Source organism: Mixophyes fleayi, chromosome 10 (genome assembly GCF_038048845.1).
Source record: "Mixophyes fleayi isolate aMixFle1 chromosome 10, aMixFle1.hap1, whole genome shotgun sequence".
In the NCBI taxonomy this organism is placed as follows: Eukaryota; Metazoa; Chordata; class Amphibia; order Anura; family Limnodynastidae; genus Mixophyes; species Mixophyes fleayi.
Window position 1 is genome coordinate 78,305,084 of NC_134411.1, and position 22,720 is coordinate 78,327,803.

General features: G+C 44.5%; 1 protein-coding gene across 1 annotated transcript in view; it reads left to right on the forward strand.

The window, feature by feature from the left end:
• LOC142103521 (5-hydroxytryptamine receptor 3A-like) overlaps window positions 1–17,061 on the forward strand; it is a 33,968-nt gene extending 16,907 nt beyond the window's left edge. The window contains exons 7-9 of the mRNA XM_075187557.1: window positions 3,558–3,765; window positions 16,332–16,538; window positions 16,626–17,061. Of these exons, the coding sequence (XP_075043658.1) occupies window positions 3,558–3,765; window positions 16,332–16,538; window positions 16,626–16,903 (693 nt within the window). The 3' untranslated portion in view covers window positions 16,904–17,061. The remainder of the gene's footprint in view (window positions 1–3,557; window positions 3,766–16,331; window positions 16,539–16,625) is intronic.
• Window positions 17,062–22,720: the final 5,659 nt, after the last annotated feature.

Sequence of the window (22,720 nt, forward strand, 5' to 3'; positions counted from 1 at the left end):
AAATTTAAAATGTGATTGCAGATTTATAGTTGGGGTAGGGCATGTCCTAGATCACCTTTAGATTTCAGTGTACAAATAAGCTATCAAGTATTTGTGTGCTACATGAAAAAACAGACACTATTTACTTATGAGCAAAATAATAAACTAATTTGCACCCCTTGTATTGTAACATGGTTTTATCCAGAAAACTTGAGAAAGAAAACTTACTAATTTTTTTACTTAACTTTCCCTAATGAATCAGGCCCTGAGGGTGGAGCTCTTCCTTAACAATTTCAGTGATTGGTCTCCCTGCAAAAACCTTTTGTTTAGTTTAAACATCATCTGCCTGTCAGTATGTTTACTCACAGCCGCCGCGGCTCGCTTCCTATGCCTCCCGGCGTCCCGGCCATCACCATGACGACCGGGACGTCACTTCCACCCAACTGCCGACCGTTGCCAAGGCAACGGCCGGACGCCTCTGCAGCGCGGCGGCCAGGCAGCCGGGTGCGCACGCGCACATGGGGCAAACAATCAGATTCAGCCTGTGGCTGAATTAGCAGGCATTAGCCTGCAAGTGTGGATGCGAGGGCTAAGCCCTAATTGGCGCATAGTGTAGCAGGCAATTAGCCTGCAAGTGTGTTCTATCTGGGGGCAGACTCTGATTGGTCCATCTGGATATTTAAGGCAATGAGGTCTGCTGCCTCATTGCCAGTTATAGCTTCTGTGCTCCAGTCTGCTGACCTGCTTGTTCCTGTTCCTGTATTTTGATACCGCTACTGATTTCCCGTGTATGACCCTTGGCTTTGAATTGGACTTCGCTTGTGTATCCTGTGACCCTGATCTTTGGCCTGTTTACCGTTTCTGCTATCTGCTTGTGACCCCTGACCTCAGCTTGTTTACTGATACTGTTGTCTGCTGCCGGCCCTTGACCTCTGCGTGGACCTCACTCCGCTTGCCTGGGTTCTCCCCAGCCGGTACACACTTCACGACCCTCTGTCAGTCTGCGGCCCAGTCTGTCCCCACCATCAGGGGCTCCAGTGAACACCTGATTGGCAGAGTAGATTCCGGGTTGTGTTGTGCCGGCTGGAGGGGTTCCTAACACTGCCTCCCAGTAATCCAGACACCTTTTCATTTCAGTTAAAGCACAAAAAATGCAGAATATATGGGTAAATGCCCTCATTGACAGATACACCAAGTATATGGAAAGTAAGAGTTTCCACATTGGTGTGGCACATGTATAAATTAAGCAACTAACATCCCAGCATGGTCAGAGTCATGTGTAAAAATGCCAGACTGCACTGGTTTACGTGTTCAGCTGTGAAAAAAGCATAGGCAAGGACTACCAAGTAGTTAAGGAGATATTGCCAGATGAACCATCCTTCACCATCAAATGGACAAGTACATGTGGGCACCAATCTAAAGAACTCTATAGCAATGAGTGTTTGTTTCCACCAGTGAAGGGTTGTAGTGGTCCATTATCTTTGAAGGCAAAGTCAAAGCTAATTGCTACTTAATGGTACAGAGAGGTAATTTTCACCCTATATTGAAGCATTTCTCTCTTGACCAGAGTGTCTTCCAGGATGACAATGACCCCATTCACAAAGCATGTGCGGTTGCCCAATTGTTTGATGAGCATGACATCAATATGTTAGGGCCGTCTCAGTCCCCAAATCTGGACATCATGGAGCATTTATAGGATATTCAGAAAAAAGGCAGTGTTTTCCACCATCATCAACCAGGCGTCAGTTGAGTGATTATCTTGTAGGAGAATCATGACATCCCTCATACCTAATTACAGATATTGGCAGACTCAATACCATGGTATATTCAAGTTATATTGGCCGCATATAGACATCTTAAGTGACTTTATATCACCGTTTCCTTTTTTTTTGTCCAGTATCTGTATATATTTGGGACTATATAATGCTGTCTGGTTAGTTTAATTGTTCTAGGCAGCACACTTGCAGTCTCAACATTAATTAAAACTTTCCAAACATTAATCTGGCACTAGTTGCTAGCATTATTTAATATAAATGGGAAAAGTAACTCAACTGCTCCAATTAAGGGTTTTAGCAAACCCCTCAAAAAGCAAAAAGTACAATAACAAATGTATTGATTGAAGCACTATTTACTATTCCACATATGTCTAAAGTAACATTTTTATTATAATATAAAAAACACAATATAACATTATAAAAATTGCACAAAAATAAATTTGAAAAGTTTCAAACAATTATCTTGAAAATTTATCAAAGCTCTTCAATTATCCTGTACATAATAACAGATGTTTAAACATGCATCTAAAGTGCCGGACGGTCACAAAAGACACAACAAAGATAAGCTTTAAAAGTGTTTGTACTCCATGGGGTATATTCACTAAATTGCGGGTTAGAAAAAGTGGAGATGTTGCCTATAGCAACCAATCAGATTATAGTTATCATTTATTTAGTACATTCTACAAAATGATAGCTATAATCTGATTGGTTGCTATAGGCAACATCTCCCCTTTTTTAAACCCGCAGTTTAGTAAATATACCCCCATATGTCAACACAAATAAAAAATACTACAGCAGAAATGTGCTGCTTTCCTTTTATCAATGCTACCCAAGATGAAGACGACACAGAACCGGTCTGTTTAAGATGATCCAAAGTACAAAAACAAATACTTACAACAGGTCCAGCGTCTTACTGCCAGCCACATACAAACTGAATGATATCCGTGAAATTCACACCACATTCACTGCTAGTAAACCGTAACTCAAAATTGTTATTGAGAAATTGGTGACTGAAATAATATATGATATTCTCCTATAATATTTCCTCTCCAAATAAAAATATATCATTGATATATCTTGCATAGGACACAACGATCTCCCAGAATGGTCCCTTCCATACAGAGCCGTAACTCTAGCGCCTGGGGCGAGAAAGACAAATGCCGCCCCTCTAGCCCTCAATTTTAACCAAATGAACCTAAAATATTCCTAAATTGCGCCCCCATCCAGCATTGTGCCCTAGTTATGGCCCTGCTTCCATATGTATTCCTCCTCAAACATGCCCATATAAAGGTTCGCAAAACTCGGCACGAACCTCGTGCCCATTGCAGTACCGAGTGAAGAGCTCTGATAAATTTTAAAGATAAGTGTTTAAAGAAACCTTTTGAATGTATTTTTGTGCAATTTTTATATTGTTATATTGTGCTCTAAATGTAAATAATAAAAATGTTACTTTAGACATGTGGAATAATAAATAGCGCTTCAATCAATACATTTGTTTCTATGCAGTCTTACCCACCCTATTACTTCAATCTTCATCCTTTCATATCTGCTGTACAAGCAGGACTCAATCAGGCTGCCGGCAGCATGAGAGATGTAAATGGTCATGCCAGATACTATTTAGAGCTGATGTAATATAAGTAATACATATGTTACATAGGTTTCTTCCAGAATTTCACCAAGTAATTTCACCAATTCAAAATTTCGAAAATAGAAATATTTGCAGCCAATTAATTTGTTGGTCACAAATAGGCTAAATAAACATCCTTCACCCATTGATTTGTGTTTTTGCATTCTCCTTTCCAGATAAAAATACAACGAGCACCTCTAGTCTACATCTTAAACATCTTGGTCCCAGCATGCTTTTTGGTTTTTCTGGATATTGTCAGTATGTTTATTCAGATTGGAACTGGGGAGAGACTAGACTTCAAAGTTACAGTGATTCTGGGGTTCTCTGTGCTCCTGCTCATACTAAACGACATGCTCCCTGGTTCAGACACCCCCCCAATTTTAGGTAAGTACATTTTCTCTTTCCCCCAGGAATAGAACTCTGCTTAACTGGTTAATTTAACATGTACTTCTTTAACAAAGTTAATTGTCTGTATTTTTACTCACAGTAGGATCTCTCTAAAAACAAACTGAATAGCAACTTTTTCAGTTTTTAAGTTTTGAAAAAGCTATAAGAGGTCTGGAATCTTCCTTTAATTTGTAAGTCACTGATTAACTATATCAGCTTTTTTACTGAAGTACAAGCCTTAAAACCAAAACAAATGTAAAGGAAGGTTAAAAAGAAGAGACGGCATTAAATGCTGAGACCAACTTCTGACATTGCAGGGAATTTCTAGTAGTTTTATTATAGTACATTATGTAAAGTTATGGAGAAAACATATCATTTTGATGCATTTGGTGCAGTAACTGTAAACAGTACATCCACTAATAATTTACAAGCCCCACAATGACCTTGTATTCAGGGCCGGTGCTAGGGTCCTTGGCGCCCTAGGCACACGTTCAAAAGCCTTACCTTAACTTGGCTCCATAAAGCTGCTCCTCTCTGCCGGGTCCCGTCCCTCACTGACACTGTCGGGCCGTGATGATGATGTCACGCCCGACAGTCAGTTAGTGGAGGGGAGGAGACGGAGCGCCCCATCAGCTGTTGGAGAGGAGGGCGGCGGTGACGATCCATAGCCCCTCCTCCCCCCTCCCCGTGGATTTATCTGAAGCTGTGCGGCGACCATGGAAGGTATGGTCAGCGGTCGCCGTAGTTTTAAAGTAATTTTAATTCTGTGGGCCTGCTTGTATTGTATTTGCAGATTGTGTCCTTCACACAACATATTACTGTTATTATATACTTTCTAGTGCCACCATATTACAAAGCACTTTATAGAGACTATTAAATCAATCACAACACACATACACACATCATTACTACATGGTGAGGACCTGTGTCTGGATCATGCCTCACAGGGACAACCCTTTCCTAATACCTTATCAACAAGACAATCAAATAGGTATGTGTAGAAGCCGACAAAAAGCCCTAAAATTGGCTAGTCAAACAGGTTATGCCCATTACTTTAAAGTGAATAGCTACCATCTGTTTATTGATTCAAACATTTAAATTTCTGTTAAGGCTAACGGTCTTATCATAAACCAGTAGAACAATAGGGAGAGGTCTTCACCTATAGCAGCCACCTTTCCCGTAGGTACTCAGGTGCCCCCAAGTCTTATACTCAAAGTAGTACAGGTTTATGGACGTGCCGTAGCTCAGAGTAGCAGGGTGTAGAATCAAGCGTGGTCAGGAAACGGGTAACGTGGTCAGAATCAGGCAAGATGTCAGCAAACAAGGAGAATCCAGAAATGAAGCAGAGGTCAGGGCAACAGGAAAGAATCAAGTCCAATAAACAAAGCCAAGGGTCATACACGGTAATCAATCCAGAGATCAGAGAAACAGACAGGAGCAGGTTAGCTAGTCGGGAACTGAGACGCTATAACCGGCAGGGAGGTTAAGCCCTCCCTGCCTTAAATAGCTAGCAGGGCCAATAACAAAAGAGAAACACAGGCTTGGCAATCAGTCTCAACAAGCTGATAATTAACCCAGTGGGGCCTGGAGGTATAAGGGCAGAGCTCCTCAATCCATAAAAGAATACAGACAAATACTTAAATGGGGAACAGAACCCCAAGAGCCACCTAATGTAATATATAATTACTTATTTGAAAGGGCGCCCGGCTGTAGATCATGCCGGAGCGCGGCGCTATCTGCAGAGAGCGTCCAGACCGTTGTCCTGGCAATGGTCGGGACAGAAGGGGAAATTACGTCCCGGTTGTCATGGTGACGGCTCGAGACGTTGCTGACACTGAGGCAGAGAGCCGCGGCTGGTGAGTACAGAGCCACGGCTCGTGACAGTACCCCCCCTTTGAGGATGGGTCAAGGAACCCCAACACCCTGGTTTTCCAGGGAAGCTTTTGAAAAACTCCTTGATAAGTCTATTAGCATGTAGACGTCTCCGTGGAACCCAGGATCGTTCTTCGGGCCCATAGCCAATGCAAAAGAAAGGGTGTTTGTCCTTGGACTTTTTTGGAATCCAGAATCTTCTCCACAAGAAACTCTTTCTGACCATCTATATCCAGAAGGCAAGGTCTCCTAAATTGGAGGGCTCTAAAGTTGTTAGAAACAACAGCTGGCTTTAGATGGAAGCAATGGAAGGAATCCTTAAAGAACAAGGGAATTTTAGCCTGAAAGCAACAGGATTAACCCTTTTAATGATAGTAAAAGGTCCAATAATTCTAGGCCCGAGTTTCTTACAGGGCTGCCTAAGCTCGATGTTCCGGGTAGAGAGCCAAACTTCATCTCTGACTTTAAAGGAACATGGTCTACGATGGCGATCCAACAGAGCCTTAGATCTGAAAGAAACCTGGAGCAAGAAGGAGTGGACCTTTTTCCAAATAGTTCTCAGCCATGAGTCAGTAGAACGTATTTCAGGCAGACCAGAAGGACTCATGGAGTGGAGAGAGTTAGCTCTGGAATGGAATCGGAAGTTGAAGAAGAACGTTGACTGGCGAGTAGAAGAATGACAAGAGTTGTTATAGGCAAACTCAGCCCACGGAAATAGGGATGACCAAATATCGTGGAATTTGGATATATACAAATGAAGGTATTGTTCCAGTGACTGGTTTACCCTTTCCGTCTGCTCATTGGATTGTGGATGGTAAGCAGATGACAGGCTAACCTTAATCTCTAGCAAATTACAGAAAGTCCTCCAAAACTGGGCAATGAATTGAGAACCACGGTCAGAGACGATATCTTCAGGGAGGCCGTGGAGACAAAAAACATGTTGGACGAACAATGAAGCCAGTGTTTGGGCATTAGTTAGCTTATGCAAGGGCACGAAGTGGGCCATCTTACTGCAACAAGGTAGATCAACAATGAGGTCCATCAAGAGATGTGTCCAAGATCTAACTGGAGTGGGCATGGGTAATAACTGACCCGAAGGATGACTTCTGGAGGACTGGCCTTTGGCACATTCTTCACAGGAAAGAACATATTCCTTAACATCGGAGAACAGAGTGGGCCACCAGACCCAGCGTGAGAGTAACTCGGTGGTCTTAGAGATCGCTGGATGTCCGGCGAGTTTGTTTTCATGGCATTCAGCAAGGACTGTTTTCCTAAGATGAACAGGAACAAACAATCTATTCGTAGGGGTCTCAGAAGGAGCCATTCTTTGAAATTGACGGAGTGTGACCCCAAGATCTTGAGTCATACTGGCGTGAATTGAGGAAGGAGGAATAATGAACAGAGGATCAGCAGGTGGAGTATGGCAGGAAACAAAGCTTCAAAAGAGAGCATCTGCTTTAATGTTTTTTCAACCAGGTCTATAGTAGATAATGAATCTGAAACGAGTGAAAAGCAATGCCCAGCATGCCTGTCTGGCATTCAGATGTTTGGCAGACTCAATGAATAATACATTTTTGTGATCTGTAATAGTATGCACTGCCCCTTCCAACCAGTCTCGTCACTCTACAAATGCCCATTTTATGGCCAGGAGTTTGCGGTTACCCACGTCATAATTAACTTTGGCAGAAGAGAATTTCCGCGAGAAATAGGCACATTGATGCATCTTGCGATCCCGAAGATCCTTCTGAGATAGAACAGCGCCTGCACCCACATCATAGGCATCCACTTCAACCATTATTATTATTATTATTATCATTTATTTGTTAGGCGCCACAAGGTTTCCGCAGCGCCGCACATAGTACAAACAGTAGACTATACAGGGTATAACAGTACAGAACAATAAACAAAAAGTACCAATACTTCAGAAACTCCAGGCAGGCAGATGCAATAGACATGGAGCAGAAGAACGGATAAGGAGACAGGAAGGAAGAGGGCCCTGCTCATTCGAGCTTACATCCTAAGGGAGGGTTGACAGACCAGGCACAAGAGGAGCCGGTTGAGGCAATGGGAGAGAGGAGAGAATGAGCGGAGGAGATAGGGGTTAAGTGGATGGGTGGTAGGCTTTGAGAAAGAGGTGAGTTTTGAGTGCACGTTTGAAGGAGCACAGAGTGGGAGAGAGGCGGATGGAGCGAGGGAGGTCATTCCAGTGAAGGGGGGCTGCACGGGAAAAGTCCTGGATTCTGGAATGGGAAGGGGTGATCAGAGTGGAGGAGAGGCGACGGTCATTGGCCGAGCGCAGGGAGCGGGCAGGAGTGTGAATGGAGAGGAGGTTGGAGATATAAGGGGCAGTAGAGTGGGAGAGAGCCTTGTAAGTGGTGGTGAGGAGTTTGAAAAGAATTCTGTAGGGGAAGGGGAGCCAGTGAAGGGCAAGGCAGAGAGGGGAGGCAGAGGAGGAGCGGCGTGAGAGGTAGATTAGTCTTGCGGCCGCATTGAGTATAGAGCGGAGGGGGGAGAGACGAGAGTGGGGGAGGCCGGTGAGGAGGAGGTTGCAGTAATCCAGGCGGGAGAAGATGAGTGCATGGATGATTGTTTTGGTGGCCTCCTGAGAGAGAAAGGGACGGATGCGGGCGATGTTGCGTAGTTGGAAGCGACAGGCTTGGGCAAGGGAATGAATGTGGGGGGCAAAGGAGAGAGAGGAGTCAAGGGTGACACCCAAGCAGCGGAGTTGGGTGACAGAGGAGATGGTAGTGTTGTTAACGACAATGAAGAGGTCATGGTGGGATGGGTGGTTGGGAGGAGGAAAGACAATGAGTTCAGTTTTGGAAATGTTGATTTTGAGAAAGCGCTCCGACATCCAGGAGGAGATGGCGGAGAGGCAGTCAGATACCTGAGCGAGGAGGGTGGGGGAAAGATCAGGTGAAGAGATGTAGAGTTGAATGTCGTCAGCATAAAGGTGATACTGAAGGCCAAAGGAGGAGATGAGAGCACCAAGGGAGGAAGTATAGAGGGAAAAGAGTAGAGGGCCAAGAATGGAGCCCTGCGGGACTCCTACAGCGAGAGGGTAGGGGGAGGAGGAAGAACCAGACGTGGATACAGAGAAGGAGCGGTTAGCGAGGTAAGAGGTGAACCAGGCGTGGACAGAACTAGAGAGGCCGAGAGAAAGAAGAGTTTGCAGCAGGAGGGGGTGGTCCACCGTGTCGAAGGCTGCGGAGAGGTCAAGGAGGATAAGTAGGGAAAAGTGACCCTTGGATTTGGCCGATAGGAGATCATTAGTAACCTTGGCCAGGGCCGTTTCGGTAGAGTGGAGGGGGCGGTAGCCGGATTGGAGAGGGTGAAAGCCTGGGTGAACCATGAAAGGCAACTCAGGATTAGGATGTCTCAGGACGGGAGCGGTGGCAAACGATGATTTCAGGGCCTTGAAAGAAGTTATCGTGTCAGGAGTCCAGTTGGCCGTATCCGCTTCTTTGCGGGTTAAAGCAGTAATTGGTGCTACTAAGTCTGAGAAGGTATGTATAAATCTCCGGTAGTAGTTTGCAACGCTCAGAAATCTTTGGATGGCCTTCAGATTGGTTGGGCGCACCCAATCTAAGATTGCTTGGACTTTGCTAGGATCTATTGAGAAACCATCTGAGGAGATGATGTACCCTAAAAACGAGACACTCTGGACCTCAAATTCACACTTCTCCAATTTAGAGAAAAGTTGATGCTCTCGGAGCTTCAAAGGGACTTGTTTAACATGAAGGTGATGCAGATCTAAAGATGATGAATAGATCAGGATGTCATCCAGATATACCACGACAAAACAACCTAAGAACTCTCGAAGGACATCATTGATCAGGTCCTGGAAGAACGCGGGAGCGTTGCATAAACCAAAGGGCATGACTAAGTACTCATAATGGCATAAGTGAGTATTAAATGCAGTTTTCCATTCATCATCAACTTATCAACTTATGATGGAGCTTATAACCTCATAATACGTATGAGGTTATAAGCTACACATAAGTCAATTTTGGTAAATACAGAGGCACCCCTGAGTTGATCAAAAAGAACTGATATGAGTGGAAGTGGGTAAGTGTCTTTTATGGTAATTTTATTTAAGCCACGGAAATCTATGCAGGGTCGAAGAGTCCCGTCTTTCTTGGAAACAAAGAAGAATCCAGCTCCTACTGGGGACTTAGAGGGCCTAATGAAACCCTTTTGGAGATTTTCCTTAATATATACCTCCATGGCTTGAGTCTCTGGTACCGAGAGAGAGTATAATCTTCCCTTGGGCAATATGGAACCAGGGACTAAGTCTATTGCGCAATCATAATCGCAAGGAGGAGGTAACGTATCAGCGGCTTTCTTAGAAAATACGTCCTGGAAGTCTCGATATGGCAGAGGTAGTTGATCCGGTGAAGCCTGAATCATACGGATCGGAAGAGACAAGCAAGATGAACAGCAAGAGGAGCCCCAACGAACAATCTCACCCTTATTCCAATCAATTTCGGGATTATGGAGCTGTAGCCAGGGATGTCCCAAGATTACTGGAACAGAGGGACAGCTGATAAGATAGAAAGACAAAGTGTCAGTATGCAGGGCCCCCACAGAGAGCTGCATAAGGGGTGTCTGAAAGCATATCTTTTCACCAGGCAATGGACCACCATCCAGGCCACAGACTGTGATAAGTGACATGGGCCTAATGGCAGGAATCCCTAAGGAACGGGCAAAGTCCAGATCCAGAAAATTTCCAGCAGCACCACTGTCTAGGAAGGCAGAGACAGAGGTAGATTGTACACCAAAAGAAATTACCGCAGGAACCATGAGTGCATTCTTGGAAGATATTATATGCAGACCTAGACAAACCTCTTCCACATTCTCTAGACCTGCTCTTTTCCCGACTTGTCTGACTTGTTAGGACAGCTTCGGAGAAGATGGCCCCTGTTGCCACAATATAGACAAAGGCCTAAGGTACGTCTCCTAGTCTTTTCTTCCGACGTGAGATGATAAGCACCAAGCTGCATGGGCTCAGCGGTTTTAAATGTGCAGCAGAAGGAGTCAGAAAAGAGCATAAGGGAACGGAGGTATCCCTCTCGGCTTTTCTTTCTTTAAATCTGTGGTCAATTTTGATGCCCAATTGCATCAGATTCTCCAGTGTAGCTGGTACAGGGTATTGCATCAGAGAGTCTTTCATCTGTTCGGAAAGACCCAAATGGAACTGGCTCTGGAGTGCCGAGTCATTCCACTCGCTGTCCTTGGACCAGCGCCTGAACCCTGTTTGAGAGGCCTGAGATGAGGGTCAGCCGAGGCCACTCTGCCGGATCATCATAGAGTAGCCCCAGGGCATTAAAGAATACATCAACGAACTGTAATGGAGGGCTCGTGGGAGCAAGACTAAATGCCAAGGATTGAGGATCACCTTGTAGAAGGGACATGATGATGCCAACCCTTTGAAGTTCCGACCCAGATGAACGAGGTCTAAGACAAAAATAAAGTTTACAACTTTCCTTAAAGTTGCAAAATAAGGTTCTATCTTCAGAGAACCGATCTGGCAGGTTCAATTTGGGTTCCACCATAGAGGCCAGAGGAGCTTGCTGGGCTTGTGAGGCTCTAGCAGTTTCCTCTTGCGCAGACAACCAATGCGACAGACCTTGGACCATCTGGGATAGAGTCTAGATTTGGCCCGCCAAAATTTGAGCTGTAAAAGGATTCGTCCCGCTTTCATCCGTGGAAACGGTTTTCACTCTTCACTGGCCGGTTATAATGTTACAGCTAACGGTCTTATCAAAAACCAATAGAACAAGATGGAGAGGTCTTCACCTATAGCAGCCACCTTTCCCGTACAGCTCGTTATGCTCACAGGTACTCGGATGCCCCCAGATCTTATACTCAAAATAGTACAAGTTTATGAACATACCGTAGCGCAGAGTAGCAGGGTGTAGAATCAAGCGTAGTCAGGAAACAGGCCAAGGTCGTAGGTCTGAAGCAGGCAACATGGTCAGAATCAGGCAAGATGTCAGGGCTGGCAGCAAACGAGGAGGATCCAGAAACAAAGCAGAGGTCAGGGCAACAGACAAGAATCAAGTCCAATAAACAAAGCCAAGGGTCATACACGGTAATCAATCCAGATATCAGAGAAACAGACAGGAGCTGGTTAGCTAGTCAGGAACTGCCTGTGACAGATCACATGATCGCAGGGGGAATGATTGCTCCACCCCTGCGATCGGATTCTGGTGCCTGGCTGTCACGGTGAGGCTGAAGACAGAATAGCGGTGACCAGCGACGGGCCCCCAGGTAAGTATGTGTTGCTCATGGGGGGGGGCCGCTCATGAAGGGGGGCCGGGTGGCACGGGGGGCCCGTACTGTGCCCAATTTTTTTCTGAAGGCGGCCCTGACCCTACTTGTCTGAATAAACTTCATCAAGTACTTATCCACAGCTTTGACCTCCTCTCTGTAACCATCAAATCCAAATATCAGACAGTGCATTTCAAACCTACCATGTGGATCGATGTTAAACTCTTCCGAATTGCTGCCTTTCAATTCAGCCAGTTTTTCTGTCACACATTGCACCACCCAACCTGCATTTTGGTCACTGTTCTTACGTGTTTCCCTTGGTTCTCACTCCCTGTATTCACTTGCTAGTCTTAACTGAGCATGCGCACACCTGGTCTTTTCAAAACTTCCTGCATTCTCTTGATTGGCTAATTGCCTGTCAGCTCTGTCTATTTAAAGCACCTGCTTCTCTACCAAGTTGCCAGATCTTCAGGTCTCCTTACTTGTTAGGACACTGTTCTCTCTGGTTCCCATCTGCACATCGGTATCCTGTGTTAACTGTTCCACGATCAAGACCTGTGGTATTATTACAAGATCCTCGTGCCTCATCATCAGTCCTGTCCTCAAGCTATTCGCTTTCCAGGGATTTCAGTGCATTAGTTCTCTGCAGTTCACCACCTCTCAGTTGGTATACTGTGATACCTGTTCCATGATCGAGACTTGTGGTATAATGCTGGAGGAACCTTGTGCCTCATAATCAGTCCTGTTCTCAGCTATTCGCTCTCTAAAGACCTCAGCCCTTCGGTTCATTGCCGTTCACCTGAACCTCTGCATTTATCCTACAGCAAGCCTGCTCCACTTCATGGTTCCAACTCACCCTGCTCTAATCATGCTTAGAGGACCGCGACCTGCAGCTAGAGAGCAGCTAAGTCCATATTCCCTTGCGGGAATCCCTGGTGAATACCTCTCTAACGTTAGACTCTGCACCTCTCTGGGGGAAAGTCTATCTAGAGTGGTGCTTCAAGGTCTATTCCAAACTCAGGCTCCCTGACACTTTCCCTCTCAAGAGCCATTAAACGTGTGCTGATCTTGGCAACTTCTGGGAGGCAGCAAAATTGTCAGTATACCCTAATGTCATGTCCATGGAAGTTTGCCAACTGATTCAATTCTCAATGGTTTCAGTTGAGAACTTTTACTAGAGTATCAACATGCTTTTGATGTTTAGTAGAAGACAGTGTTTGTGGATTTTTAGCTTCACTTTCTTGAGCAAAAAAGCGTATACAATTAGAACCTCTGAAATGCAATAAAGCAGCTGGTATTGCAAACACATGGACATTTTCTTTGGTCACTCCACATTCTGCACACTTCTCTGCAAAAAGTTTCACTGCACTTTGAATTGCTGGTGTTAGTAGAAATTAAATTTTCCTACCTCATTTTCCTTGGATTGCAATCCTTGGGAAGTGACGGAAAAGTTTCTTTCCAACCTCAGAAGGTACTAGAGCAGTGGTTGCCAACCCTTTTTACACTGGGAACCTCCTATAGATTTATTTTTTCCCTTTGAGCCCACAAATGTTTTGCAGCGCTCCACAGGATTTACTACAAGATAGTAAACCTCAAGGGTATTAAAAAAAACTGTTTACAATAGGAATAATTAATTCCTTGATTTTTAAAGGTTACTTTATTTCTATTTTTATATATATATATATATATATAAATATATATATATATATATATATATATATATACATACATATATTTATATATTATAACCCACATTGCCTCTTTGCCACCTTCAACTCACTTCTCTGCCCACCTGCAACTCCTGCCCCTTCCTCCCTCACAGTCCATGATTTTTCCACCTATTTCAAAGACAAAATTGACACCATTCGACAAGATATTTCCTAATGCCAAATTCCACTCACTCCACCCACTTTATCCACCTTGACCTACAATCCACAATCTACCCTTAATTCACTCTCTAGTAACTGAAGGTGAAGTCTCTACACTCCTCTCTTTATTTCACCCTAAAACCTGTCTCCTCGGCCCTATTTCCTCCCAAATTCACTGCTCTCTCTCCTCCACTGCATGTCCACCTCTATCTCACCTCTTCAATTTGCTTCTCTCCACTGGCACATTTCCATCTTCCTTTAGTCATGTGCTTATCTCACCAATACTAAAGAAACCATCTCTCGATCCAGCCACTCTCTCCAACTACCGCCATATTTCTCTTCTCCCCTTTGCCTCCAAACTACTTGAGCGATTAGTGTACGAACGCCTGTCTCACTTTCTCTCCTCTCATTCCATTCTCGACTCTCTGCAATCAGGCTTCCGCCCCCAACATTCCACTGAAACTGCACTAACAAAAGCGATTAATGATCTACTTACTGCAAAGTCTAAGGGTCATTTCTCCATGCTCATTCTCCTGGACCTCTCTGCTACTTTTGACACTGTTGATCACTGTCTTCTCCTACACACCCTTCACTCCATTGGCCTTCATGACACAGTTCTTTCCTGGCTTACTTCGTACCTATCGAATCGCTTCTTTAGTGCTTTTACATCTGGCACATCCTCCCCTCCACTCCCACTATTTGTTGGGGTCCCACAAGGCTCTGATCTTGTCCCTTTACTTTTTTCATTATACACCTCTTCTCTTGGGGCACTAATTCGCTCATTTGGCTTCCAATACCATCTCGACGTCAATGCCAGAGTCACCACCTGCCCTCAAATCTCCCTCACTGTCAGTAACACCACAATTTCATCAGTCTCCCAAGCCCGCTGCCTTGGTGTCACCCTCTGCTTTATTTCTCAAATCCAGACTTTCTCCCAGTCCTGTCAACTCCACCTTAAAAACATTGCCAGAATGGCCCTTTTCTTACTCAACATGCTACCAAAACTCTTATCCGTTCTCTTATCATCTCCCATCTTGAATATTGCAACCTCCTGCTACCTGGCATTCCTGACACCCATATATCCACACTTCAATCCATCCAAATGGTGCTGCAAGGTCGATTTTCCTCTCTCACCGCTCGCTCCACATCTGCTGCAGCACTTTGCAAATCCCTACACTGGCTCCATGTGTGCTCCAGAATCAAATTCAAATTAATCACCCTTACCTACAAAGCCCTCAACAACACTACCCTTGCATACATCTTAAATCTCATATCAAAATAATCTTCCTCCTGCATTCTTAGATCTACCTCTGACCTGCTCCTTGTCTCGTCTCTGGTATCCACCTCGCACTTGCGCCTACAGGACTTCTCCCGTGCTGCTCCCCACTTATGGAATTTCCTACCATGCTCAATCAGACTTTCCCACAGCCTCCAAATCTTTAGACGTTATTTAAAAAACAATCTCTTTTTTAGAGGTGACCTTATCCCCGATAACACTATGCATAATAACGCACCCTCACAAATGTCCCAATCTCCACTCTGAACCACATTTACTCCTCTTGTTTCAGCTGTGCCCTCTTCCACTTAGAATGTAAGCTCTCTAATGAGCAGGGTCCTTCATACCCTTTGTTTTTATGTCTGCGTATATTTTGTCTACCTTGTATGCCATCTTTTTTGTATGTACTGTTTTCCCTACTGTACAGTGCTGCAGAGCACTGTGGCACCTTAAAAATCTACAATAATAATAATTTTAAGAACTTTATCATTTTCTTCACACCATATACAGAAACCCAGTATGGACACTAAGGGTCAGAAGATTTGCCAACACCTAATTCAAACGGTGAAAATATACCAACCCAATATGGGGCAAGTGTATAGTGTAAGAAGGTAGGCAAGTCACACAAACAGATATCTGGTTGAGAGCCTTTAATGTAGGAAGCAGGGGCATGAAGGTGTGTATAGTATTTGAGTAGGGGATGAGGGAGAGAGGGGTGGGGATGGAATGGACAGTTTGAGACCTAGCCTGGGACCCCCAGGACCGGCAGATAGCAAGGTGTGATCCTTACCTTTTGAATCTTAGTTCACAGTAGGAGGGCCGACATGTCCTGAATGTGGGCATTTGGTGGATCAGGAGCAGAGAGGCTATTGTAGATGAACCAGTCACACCAAATTTGGAAAAATATATGGGACTTCATAGTTAGATATGCAGATATTTTTTCCATGACGCAAAATACCAGATTTTGTTAAGGAATTGCTGTCTACAGGGAGGGTCTGGGTTCCTTATGTCCTTGTGTCATTTTAAATTCAGTGCCAGACAACCTTACAAATTTAGGTCAAACATTCTACCATCCAGCCCTAATTCATGAGCCAACCACAAACAATTTTGTGTCCAGTGGGCAGGGTGGTTTGATCAACTTCCAAGCTTGCTAAAACAGTTTGAGCATCTCTATGCATTATCCAACTATGTATGGGTTACTGCTATGATTAGTGAGGCTTCTGAAGCTGTAGGAACAGTTATAAACACAGTTTTGTTGTATGTTTTGTGCATAGGTATATTCTGCTGTGTGTGTCTTGCCGTCATGGTAACCAGTATAGTTGGCTCCATTGCAACCACTTACATGCTAATGCTGTCTGAAACTCGACCAAATGTCCCAGCTTGGATGAAAATGTGTATCATGAGACATCTGGCCCGTGTCCTATATTTCAAGGTGCAACCCTCCAAACAAGAGAAGAATCCTATCATTGCAGCCAGAAAGGGTAAGTACAGACTGAATGGATCGTCCAAGCCATAGGCATGTTGATCAAGATTACCCGACTCCCTACCAACTCTTGTTTCTCTCTTAGAGGGCAATGATGATGGAAAAAAAGCAGATGACACCCCCCTTCGGGGGAGAAAGGGCATTCAGGAGGACAATAAAACCCACCTGGAAGTGAACCTCTTAAAAAGTTTGTTGGCAGAAACTCTACAGATCCAACAGGATTTGAGCCTCAATAAATACGTGAATGCTGCCAAGTCAGAGTGGTATACTGCAGCGCTGGTAGTGGATAGGTTTTTTCTCATACTGTATATCATCATTGTCATTGTTATGCTTGCAGTTATCATCTGTGTCTGGGTGACATGATACATTTCGACAATAGAACTCTGCACTGAAGTCAAAGACATTGTCAGATGTAGTTGTGTTACCACAGTTTAATATAAGCCTGACTATTAAAATGCATGACAGTTTGTATGGCATATATGCAGCAAATTAGAAGCAGAAATATATACTATATAATAGAAATGAACACACAATATAATTCCCAGTAGACTTCAGTTTGTCTAGGATTCCAAGAAAAGTCCCCAAAACACATATATAAAGATATATAAATTATACATTCTAGAAAATTTCCTAGTTAGGTTCTCCTTTTGCAAACGCTCAATTCTATAGGCCTTTGTAGCACTGTCCTCTCCTGGTCTTCCTCTTACCTCACCAACTGCTCCTTTTCAGTCTCTACACATGACTCCACATCCCCCCCTCTTCCCTTACCTGTTGAAGTTCCTCAAGGTTCCGTTCTTGGCCACTGTTTTTCTCCCTCTTCACCCCCTCCCTAGGTGTCCTCATCCGCTCCTTTGGCCTCCAGTACCACCTCTATGCTGATGATACCCAAATCTATCTTTCATCCCCTGACCTCTCCCCTTCCCTTCTGTCTCGTGTCTCCTGCTGTCTTTCAGCCATCTCATCTTGGATGTCCCAACGCTTCCTTAAACTCAATATTTCCAAGACTGAACTTATCGTCTTCCCCCCTTCCAGGACTCTCCCACCTCCCCGCCTCTCTATTTCTGTTAATAACACTACCCTTGATTCTTTTCCTCAAATCCGATGCCTTGGGGTCATCCTTGATTCCTTCCTCTCCTTCAAGCCTCACATTATGTCCCGCTCAAAATCCTGCTACTTCCACCTTCGGAATATATCCAGAATTCGCCCCTTTCTCACCACGGAAGCTACGAAAACCCTTGTTCACTCGCTTGTAATCTCTCACCTTGACTACTGTAACCTCCTTCCCTGTGGCCTACCTGATTCTCGCCTTAATCCTCTTAAGTCTATCCTCAATGCTGCTGCCCGCCTCATTTTTCTCTCCCGCTGCTCTATCTCTGCTGTCTCCCTCCAACAGTCACTACATTGCCTACAGAATTAAATTTAAACTTCTCACCCTCACCTTTAAAGCTCTTAATCAATCCACCCCTCCCTACATCTCCAATCTCATCTCTACCTATTCTCCTAGCTGCCCCCTCCGCTCTGCCTCTGACCGCCGCCTCACTGCTTCACTGATCACCTCTTCTCACTCCAGTCTCCAGGACTTTGCCCAGGCTGTGTCACGGGCACTAGGAGTCTTGCCCAGGAATTCACCAGATGACTGGGCTTACCAGAGTAGTGAAGTTCACACAACGGTCCTCTGGTAGCAGGGTGACTAGCGGAACATATATCACAGCAGATGGAGAGAGAATGCCAATAAATAATAGAAAAGTCAGTGACTTGCAGCAATCCTGGTCAATGAGTCAGCGACTAGCTGATATAGTGGAAAGGCAGATTTGAACACGGAGATCAGAATGGATGTGAGTAGATGCAGGGAGGTAGCAGGGAAGTCAGTGGTCTGCGTACAGCAAGTTGTACCACTGCTTATGGTGAGAAGACTTGTCCAGGTGCAGGTAGGCAGCAGGGAAGTCAGTGGTCTGCGTATAGCAAGTTGTACCACTGCTTAATAGGTGAGGATGTGTACAGGTGTCGATGAGTGGAGGCATGCAAAGATAATAGGATGCAGACACTGAGAGCACAGAGGAACTTGATCCCAATAGATATGCAGCGTATCCAACAAAGTCTATATAATGGTATGTGTGGCGCTGCTTGGTAGAGACTTGCTCAGCACAGATATGCAGGCCAATAATGGATAGTCAATCACAATGATGCATATAACGACTGAGTAGTACGGTTAATTCCAAACAGGTATGCAGCGTAACAATAACAGTCTATAGTGGGTATGGATACCGCTGCTGAGAGTGGAAACTTGTCCTAGCGGATATGCAGAGTAAACGTAGAAAGTCAATAACAGATAGGCATACCGCTATTCAGTTAGAACAGTCTGTCCACAGGGAGATGCAGGAACTGCAGAGACGCTGGACGGCAGAGACGAGTGTAGGAACCACAGGTGAGTAGATCCGGAAATCAGAGTCCAGCTGAGGACACAGGCAGGAAACAGGAGACTGTAGCAGGTATGGAAACCAGCGATGAGTAGCACAGGGTATCCACAGGAACTGAAGACACTAGTAGTACACAGGAGACAGTAGCGGGTATGGAAACCAGCGATGAGTAGATCAGGAATCAGCAGGAAACTGAAGACACTAGTAGAACACAGGAGACCCCTTCGGAGACTCACAGGGAATGAGACTCCAAGATCAGGCAATGAGGTAATGAGCACAGGTGTCTTAAATAGGGAGTTGCCTGATCAACCAATTTAGATTAAAAGCAACAGTCACAAGAGTTCTTGGGAGCTGCGCATGCGCAGACCATCAGGATGGCGGACGCCTGCGGTTCAGGATAGGTGCCGGCAGGAAGGCTAGGGAGCCACGCACCAGCGCAGAGGCACTCACGGTCCGGTGAGTGACAGGCTGCTCCCCAGCTGTGGAATGATCTTCCACGTTCCATCAGGTTAGCATCTACTCTCAAAAGCTTCAAGCATGCCCTTAAGACTCATTTCTTTATTCAAGTCTATCAATCCTCCTCCTAACTCTCCTCCCAGTTAGTATCACCCTATTTGTGTCTCCCCTTTCCTTTAGGATGTAAGCTCTCATGAGCAGGGCCCTCTTTCCTTGTGTGCTCCTTTTACTATTCCAACACCCTCTGTACCTCTTGGCCTGCTTCCCTAGCCCTATTTTCTTAAGCTTCGGCCTACTTCTCGCTGATTTCTACCATCACTTTCACTTTAACTCATTGTCGCAGTAATAATTTGATTTGCATTACCATGTTACCTGTGTCTGTGTATATATTTTTGTTAATTTTTGTTCTTTCTGTTCATGTTGTGTCATGGGTCACTGTTTTTGGTATGTTATGTACGGCGCTGCGGAGTCTTTGTGGCACCTTATAAATTAAAGATAATAATAATAATAATAATAATATAGGTTAGTATTGACCAGTTCTCACGTTACTCTATCGATAGGCATAAAGTTGGAATTGGGGGTCATTAACAATAGTATAGTGTAAAAACTTCTCCTGCAGCCACATACTGTATTTCCTTAACATAAAGGCTGAATGGTGTTTGCAGTTTTATTTTGGCTTATGCAACCACCCAGCTATTTTATATTACCAATAATAAGCAAAAATAATGCATACTTTGGCCAACAATAAAGAGGAAGCTACTTTTCGTGCACTGCAACGTAGCTCAATGTTGCAGAAACTTAAGTGTCTGATTATTTACTTCTGTTTTACTTGTTGAGTTTTTATCTGAAACCCCAGTTTGTTACTTATCACTATGACAATATAGAACGTTCAACCACTATCTGTGGCCTATAGCTTCATTTACTCCATTCATTCAGCAGCATTTTAAGATTCATTGAGGGAATAAATGAATTTGTAGAAAAATGACCTCTTTATGGTGGATATAAAGTTGACGTTTAAAGATATCAGTGGATCTATCTTTCCAAACATCCCAAAAAAAATCACTGACATCTTGAAACATTGACGTGTTCAGTATGGTGTGCAGAACTCATTGGGCCTGATTCATTAAGGAAAGTAAAGCAAAAACATTTGTAACTTTGGGCCTTGGAAAAACCATGTTGCATTCTTCATCCCATCCTATAAAACGTGTGAATAAAATAAATACCTGTATTCTCCAAGTAATATAAATCACCATTTATTTTCATATGCCAATCAGCATACATAAGGGAACAAATATAAGAATAAGAAACAAGGAGCAGCCTGCCGCCCCTAAAACTCTGCCAATCTAGGTCCAGGGCATATGCAGACTTTCCACAAATGTGGGTCTGAAAGCTATCATTATTGTCATTTAGTTATATAGCGCCAGCAAATTGTTTACAATTGGGAAAAAACATAGTAATTAAACAATACTGGGTGATACAGACAGACAGAGAGGTAAGAGGGTCCTGCTGTCGAGCTTACAATCTATGGGAACTATGACTTTTGTCTGTTAGTTGTATGATTGGGTAAACAATGTGATATTGACTGTATATAGTTATCAGCACTACTTGACTCAGTGTATGTACCCAAAGACACCCGTGGTACATTGTCCACACTCAGTGTCGGACTGGGGCATGAAGGGCCCATCAGGGGACAGCAACGCTAGGGGCCCACCAGAGGGGGTGTGGCCAACCATCAAAGAGGCGAGACCAGACACTAGAGGGGGAGTGGTCAGCCCACAAAGGACAGCTAGCACAATAGTGTAGTATATAAAGAATGCAGTATGTATAAAGAGTACAGTCTTGATCTGCACCTTAGATTGGGCAGAACAGTCACCACAAATCGGGATTATCCCACTAGACCAGGCTTGACTAACCTGTGGCACTCCAGGTGTTGTGAAACTACAAGCCTCAGCATGCTTTACCAATATATAGCAGCCTATTGCTGGAAGGGTATGCTGGGACTTGTAGTTTCACAAAACCTGGAGTGCTACAGGTTAGCCAAGCCTGCACTAGACTCAGAACATTTGACAGACTGTCCTACCTGTTCTTGTCACCACCTGTGGCTGCTGGTTTCTTTAGCTGCGGCTTGTCTGTATCCTGGAATGTTGAGGGGTCCTATTTGGAAAAAATAATGGGTACATTTAGAAAATTCCAACCAGCCCCGGCGTTAAATCAATAGGACCCACATTTAATACTTAGGACTTCCTCCAGCCCCAACATAAAAGTAATAGTATTCCCATTTAATAAACCTATTTCCCTCCCAACAGACAGCCCCTGCAATAAATTAATCACATTTACATATAATAAATATACCTATTTCCTGCAACCGTCACTGCCATTAAATAATTCATATTCACATTTAATAAATATGCCTCATGCTCCTCAAACTCAGCCCCACATTCAATTAATAGCGTCCAAACCACCCCATCTTAAATTAATAGTCCCCACTATAAAATTAAATTGCCCCATCTTCACCCTACAAAGAAAATAGCACCCATTATTTAGCCACCACCTACCACACACACATTACATTGCCACAAGCCCGTTGTGCCATCACATATACATTACTGCGCCCCTTCATCACCATGATGTGCCTCCTTATAATCACACTGCACCCTCCATGCTGCTTTTGCTCCACCCTTCTCCTGGCTCCCCTTCACACACTGCCATACTGTCTGTGCTCCCCTTTTACTCTGCCATGCTCCCCCTTCACTCTGCCATGCTCCCCCTTCACTCTGCCATGCTCCCCCTTCTCTGTTCCATGCTCCCCCTTCTCTGTTCCATGCTCCCCCTTCTCTGTTCCATGCTCCCCCTTCTCTGTTCCATGTTCCCCCTTCTCTGTTCCATGCTCCCCCTTCTCTGTTCCATGCTCCTATTTCTGTTCCATGCTCCCCCTTCTCTGTTCCATGCTCCCCCTTCTCTGTTCCATGCTCCCCCTTCTCTGTTCCATGCTCCCCCTTCTCTGTTCCATGTTCCCCCTTCTCTGTTCCATGTTCCCCCTTCTCTGTTCCATACTTCTATTTCTGTTCCATACTTTTATTTCTGTTCCATGCTCCCCGTTCTCTGTTCCATGCTCCCCCTTCTCTGTTCCATTTTCCCCCTTCTCTGTTCCATACTTCTATTTCTGTTCCATACTCCTATTTCTGTTCCATGCTCCCCCTTCTCTGTTCCATGCTCCCCCTTCTCTGTTCCATGCTCCCCCTTCTCTGTTCCATGTTCCCCCTTCTCTGTTCCATACTTCTATTTCTGTTCCATACTCCTATTTCTG